At 60.6% G+C, this 5,877-nt stretch overlaps 1 protein-coding gene across 1 annotated transcript in view; it reads left to right on the top strand.

Moving 5' to 3' along the window:
• The window catches only part of LOC103806046 (low-density lipoprotein receptor-related protein 1-like), a gene marked incomplete at both ends in the record, with an annotated part of 53,887 nt that overhangs the window by 44,501 nt on the left and 3,509 nt on the right, over positions 1 to 5,877 (top strand). Inside the window, 11 exon segments of the mRNA XM_009078717.1 lie at positions 247 to 452; positions 645 to 833; positions 1,034 to 1,182; positions 1,618 to 1,711; positions 1,964 to 2,080; positions 2,170 to 2,289; positions 2,785 to 2,907; positions 3,242 to 3,367; positions 3,613 to 3,729; positions 5,351 to 5,457; positions 5,619 to 5,751. Of these exon segments, the coding sequence (XP_009076965.1) occupies positions 247 to 452; positions 645 to 833; positions 1,034 to 1,182; positions 1,618 to 1,711; positions 1,964 to 2,080; positions 2,170 to 2,289; positions 2,785 to 2,907; positions 3,242 to 3,367; positions 3,613 to 3,729; positions 5,351 to 5,457; positions 5,619 to 5,751 (1,481 nt within the window).

The raw sequence follows: 5,877 nt of genomic DNA, 5'->3' as shown, positions 1-5,877 counted from the left end.
AGCCTCACCCTGGATGCTTCTCCCTGTCCTGCCTCGATTTATCTTACTATCATCAGACAGTTTGGGTTGGGAAGGACCTTAAAGACACTGAACTTCCACCCCCCTTCCATTAGGCTAGATTGCTCCAACCCTGATCCAGCCTGGTCTTGGACACTTCCAGGGACGGGTTTAGCCACGCAATGGGCAGAGCACTGCCATGGCTTGGGCTGGACTCAGCCTTTCACTACTCATCTGTTTCATCCCCAGTTACCTCTACTGGACAGACTGGGGGGACCACTCCCTGATCGGGAAGATTGGCATGGACGGCACCAACCGCAGTGTCATTGTTGACACCAAGATCACTTGGCCCAACGGCCTCACCCTCGACTACATCAACAGTCGGATCTACTGGGCTGACGCGCGGGAGGACTACATCGAGTTCGCCAGCCTGGACGGCTCCAACCGGCACACAGGTGAGAGTGCCAGAGCTCCCAGGGAGCCAACAGGTCTTAGTGAGGTCCAGGATGAGGATTGCGTGTGGGAGTGAGAGCCAAGGCTGCTGGGGACAGTCCCCAGCTCTGGCTGCTTCTCTGTGCCCAGGATAGGTTCCCATGTGGGAGGGGAACATAGGGCAGCCCCTTGCTGACCACCTGCTCCCCTCACAGTGCTGAGCCAGGACATCCCACACATCTTCGCGCTCACCCTCTTTGAGGATTTCATCTACTGGACAGACTGGGAGACCAAGTCCATCAACAGGGCCCACAAGACGACAGGAGCCAACAAAACACTCTTGATCAGCACGTTGCACCGGCCCATGGACATCCACATCTACCACCCCTACCGCCAGCCCGACGGTGAGCGAGGGGCGACGGGGCTGAGGCGCCTGGCGCTGGAGAACGGCCCTGGACTGGGCACCATGGGCAAAGCAATGTGGGGGGACACCAGGCTGGGTTGCTGGGCCAGGAGTTGGGGTGAGGAGGGTCTCACAGCTCTGTTGCCACCCTGAGGGTCCCCAGCTCAGTCTGACTTGCTGTTGTCGCCCTGCTCTCCCCAGTTCCCAACCATCCCTGCAAGACCAACAATGCTGGTTGCAGCAACCTCTGCCTGCTCTCGCCGGGTGGGGGGCACAAGTGTGCTTGTCCCACCAACTTCTACTTGGGCAGTGACGGCAAAACCTGTGTCTCCAACTGCACAGCCAGCCAGGTAACAGCCTGCCTGCCCACCCCTGCCTGCTCCTACTTGTTCCTGCCTGCCCCTGCCCGCCCCTGCCTGCCTGGACATTCCCCCTGCCCATGTCTGTGACCCTCCTGCCATGGTCTCCCTGGGGGTGCTGGAGTGCAGACATCTTCTGCAGGCACAGGCAGCACCTTCCTTGTGTGGCACTTGACTTTTAGGGGTACCCAGGGGAGCCAGAGACCCTCCAGCTCTGGAGCATTCTTCTGCCTGTCCCCACTCATCAAACTCCAGGGACTGGGTGGGGTTGAAGCTTTGCTCTAGGTCAGGACTTGTCATGTCCTGAGGGTACCTTGAAAGGCACAGCACGGGATCAGTGTCCTTGGCTGAGCTCCCTGGGGATGAAGCCTTTTGGGATACTCCCTCCCCATGTCAAGCCACCCCACAGGCTCCTCTCTCCATCAGTTTGTCTGCAAGAACGACAAGTGTATCCCTTTCTGGTGGAAATGCGACACCGAGGACGACTGCGGGGACCGGTCGGATGAGCCGGAGGACTGCCGTGAGTGCCGGGGGGAACACAGCCCACGACGTCCCAGCACTCCTGGGCTGTCTGGAGCAGCCCCATGGAGGGAGGGTCACCCCAGGAACAGTACTGGGGGAATGGTGGGACACACATTGTCTCTGTGGTGGGATTGTCCTATGGGTTGGGTGCTGGATGCTGAGGACCCCGGAAGGGGAAGGAGGGAGGGAATTGAGGTTTGCCCTAAAAACATTCCTCAGAACAAACCTGTCACCCTGTGTTACCACACAGCTGAGTTCAAGTGCAGGCCGGGACAGTTCCAGTGCTCCACAGGGATCTGCACCAATCCAGCCTTCATCTGCGACGGAGACAACGACTGCCAGGACAACTCGGATGAAGCCAACTGTGGTAGGCTGCTGTGTCCCCTCATGACCCCTGGACCCCTGCAGCATGGAGCTGCAGCCTGTCACCCCCTGACTGTGTCACCTCCTCCCCAGACATCCACGTCTGCCTGCCCAGCCAGTTCAAATGCACCAACACCAACCGCTGTATCCCTGGCATCTTCCGCTGCAACGGGCAGGACAACTGCGGGGACGGGGAGGACGAGAAGGACTGTCGTGAGTGGGGGTGCCGGGTGGGAGTGAGTGGGGGGCCGAGGGTCTCAGCGCTGCCTCAGATCTGTGTCTTGGGGTGTTTGGCTGCTCTGGAGGGTCCTGGGGCTTTCTCTGTACCTCTGCTCAGTGCAGAACCTCTATGGCCATCACCCTGGTCCCCCTACAGACACTGCTGTTTCCTAGTGGAAATGAAATTCTTAAATCCCTTGAAGTGGCTGGTTCAATACTTGCCATGGATTTGGGCTGATTTTGGATTTCGAGCCTGTTGCCCAGCCAAGGGATCTAGTGGCCTCTGCCCTATCCCCCTGCAGCTGGACATCTTCTGGGGCCACCATGGGACTCTGCTCTGTCTCCTCCACTGAGCACGGCCAGACCGTTGTGATCCCTGGAGCATCCGCACACCTCTCCACCCCACGGGTGGTTTCTGGGGGAAGGGGTTGGCTGGCAGCCTCCTGCCTGCACTGCTGCCCTTCCTGACACCCCTTCTCCCTCCTGCAGCGGAGGTGACCTGTGCCCCCAACCAGTTCCAATGTGCCATCACCAAGCGCTGCATCCCCCGTGTCTGGGTCTGCGACCGCGACAATGACTGCGTGGATGGCTCCGATGAACCTGCCAACTGCAGTAAGGAGCCTGCGTGGGGCTGAGGGTCTGGCCCTCTGAAACTGGGGACTCCCTGCCGCTGTCACCTACCTCTGTGTGCTTGCTGGTGGCAGGTCCTTGCTCAGTCCCTGCAGACAGTGGGTGATGGTGGGGTGGCTCTGCCTGGATCTGTCCTGCTGGATTCCTCTCCCTAAATTCTCCCTGGAGAACTGCTTGGAAGGATGGGGGATCTCACCCTGCTGTTCCAGGCAGGGGTGCTCAGCCAGCTGCAGGCTGCTGGCCCTGCATAGAACAAACCATACCTGGCCAGTGCTGACCCCCTCCCTGTGTTTGTGTCATCTTTTGTCCCTTCCAGCCCAGATGACCTGTGGTGTGGATGAGTTCCGGTGCAAGGACTCAGGCCGGTGCATCCCAGCACGCTGGAAGTGTGATGGGGAGGATGACTGTGGAGATGGATCTGATGAGCCCAAGGAGGAATGCGGTGAGCAGGGGCTGTGGGGATGAGCCAGTGTCATCTTGTGTCCCCCTTTTCCCAAGGGACAGGCTGGCCTGGTGCTGGCTGTCCCCTCTGTGGTTTCCAGGTAGTTCCAGTTCCCCCTTTTCCAAGCAGTGTGGGCATGGCAGGGTTGGAGGGAGGTGCAGGGCAGTGGTAGCAGCAGGTCCCCCTGTCCTGCCCTCCGCTCGTGCAGGGCAGTGCTGACCCCATCCCTGTGCTGTTCCTCCCAGACGAGCGCACCTGTGAGCCGTACCAGTTCCGCTGCAAGAACAACCGCTGTGTGCCAGGCCGCTGGCAGTGCGACTACGACAACGACTGCGGGGACAACTCCGACGAGGAGAGCTGCAGTACGTGCCACCTCCAAGCCTTTGCTATCCCACGGGCCGACTGGGCAGTGGAGAGGGGAGAGGTTTGGGCCCCCCGGCCCCTCACCTGCTGATGGTGGTCCCAGTGTTCGGGGGTGTGTCCAGCTAGTGGTCAGGAGCTCAGGGAGCCACCGTCTCCCCCAGCCAGGCAACGGGGAGGGGTGACCCCAACACCCTCCCCGCAGCAGCGTGGGGGCCCAGCATGGCGATGCTCACCCACGGGCACCTCATCCTGCTGGCACCCGAGCAGCTTTGCCCTCAAGCATCACCCTGTGTGTCACCCCTTGCCTGGCAGTGGCACCTGGCATGGTGGTGGGGACACAGGGAGCCATTGGGAGGGACTCAGGACACAACCCTAGGCCTGGGTCAGCACACAGGGAGGTGGCTGGTCCCCTGAGCTGGGACAAAGTGTTGAGTGCGGCCCCTTTAATGTGTTCCCACTGGTGTGCCAGCACCCGTCCTGCTGAGCAGCTGAGGAACATGAGTGTCCTCAGGGAGGAGACCATTCCCAGGGGTCAGCTGTGGTTCCATCCCTCAGGAGGGCCCAGGCTGCCTGTGCAGTGGAAACAGGGTCTGCTGTCAGACCCTCTCCCACCCTGCAGTACCCATCGGGTCCCTCTGTTTCCCTGCAGCTCTTTAGGGTGCAGCTTTTGTTTTCTTTTCTGTTGATTTCCCGTCGTGTTTTTGAGTTTGTGCCATTTCACTTCATCTTATGTTTTTCTCCATTTTCACACTGTCGTTATGGGGAGCTCAGAGGTAGGTTCCTGCCAAAATCTTTTAATTCCATGTACAGTCTCTCTAAAATCAATGAAGACAGTAAATTCCAGGTGAGGGCAGAGGGGTCAGGACTGGACAACCCAGGTGGATTTACTGAGCATCAGCACCAGCACCAGCATCTCCCTCTATGGAGTTGCAGCCAGGGAGGATCTGACCCTGCTGCTCCATGGGGCCCATGCATGGCTCAAACTTGGCTCCGAAACCTGTCCCCACCGTGACCCTTCCTGTTCCAGCTGGATACCCCCTGCCCCCCTCTTCCCCCACAGTCCTGCTCCATGGCCGGAGGGTCTGTGTGCCCCTACACCCTGGGACTGTGGGGAGGGGAAGGGTCCCATGAGCCATCCCAGGTGGGCAGCAGTGCCGCGTGCTGTCGTCCTGGATTTGGCACTGACTGTGCTGATGAGCTGTGAAGGGGTGTCTGTCCACGTGCCCTGCTCGGGGGAAGAGAGTGAGCCTCTGCCAGGGCACTAATGCCATTCCTCCTGCCCAGTGGAACAGCCTGGATAGACAGCAAGTGGAGCTGGTGCTGCCTTCATGAAGAGTGACCTGGGGCACAGCCAGGCCGTGTGCCCACAGTGCCCTCCAAAGCCCCCATAGGGAGCTGGGAGCCATGGAGTGGGGTGGGAAGGGGACCAGGAGGAAGTGGTACCAGCCATGCCCCTCTCTGGCAGCTCCTCCACCTCTGCTTGCACCCCCTGTCCCCAGTTCCGCTGGCCATGTGTCTGTATCAGCCTGTGCCCCCCAAGCTGTTGGCCAGGGTGACCCCCTGCCCTCGCAGCCTGTGTCCCCCCGTGCTCAGCAGACACCCCGTGTTCTCTGTCCCCAGCGCCCAGGCCCTGCTCCGAGAGCGAGTTCTCGTGTGCCAACGGCCGCTGCATCGCGGGCAGGTGGAAGTGTGATGGGGACCACGACTGTGCCGACGGCTCCGATGAGGTATGGCACCACGGGCAGCCCCTCCTCCCTGCCCAAGCACGGGAGTCGGGACACATCCCCTGCTCTGCCTCCACGGATGGTCCTGGGGGCTCATAGCCAGGATGGGGCACTGCCACGGCCAGCCTGTCCCTGATGACCGTGTCCCTCACCTCTTCCCGCAGAAAGACTGTACCCCCCGCTGTGAGTTTGACCAGTTCCAGTGCAAGAATGGACACTGCATCCCTATGCGCTGGCGCTGCGATGCCGATGCTGACTGCATGGATGGCACCGACGAGGAGAACTGTGGCACTGGGGGTAATGGCAGTGCTGTGTGGTCCCCTGAGGCTGGTCCTGTCACCCCTACCATGCCCTCATGTCACATGTGTCCCTGCTGTGGGTAGGAGTGCTCCTCTGTGTGTGTGCCCAACCCTGCCCCTGGGC

This window comes from Acanthisitta chloris, unplaced genomic scaffold (genome assembly GCF_000695815.1).
Source record: "Acanthisitta chloris isolate BGI_N310 unplaced genomic scaffold, ASM69581v1 scaffold1977, whole genome shotgun sequence".
NCBI lineage: Eukaryota > Metazoa > Chordata > Aves > Passeriformes > Acanthisittidae > Acanthisitta > Acanthisitta chloris.
The sequence above is the reverse complement of the archived record's forward strand: the minus strand, read 5'-3'. Positions and strand labels throughout refer to the sequence as shown.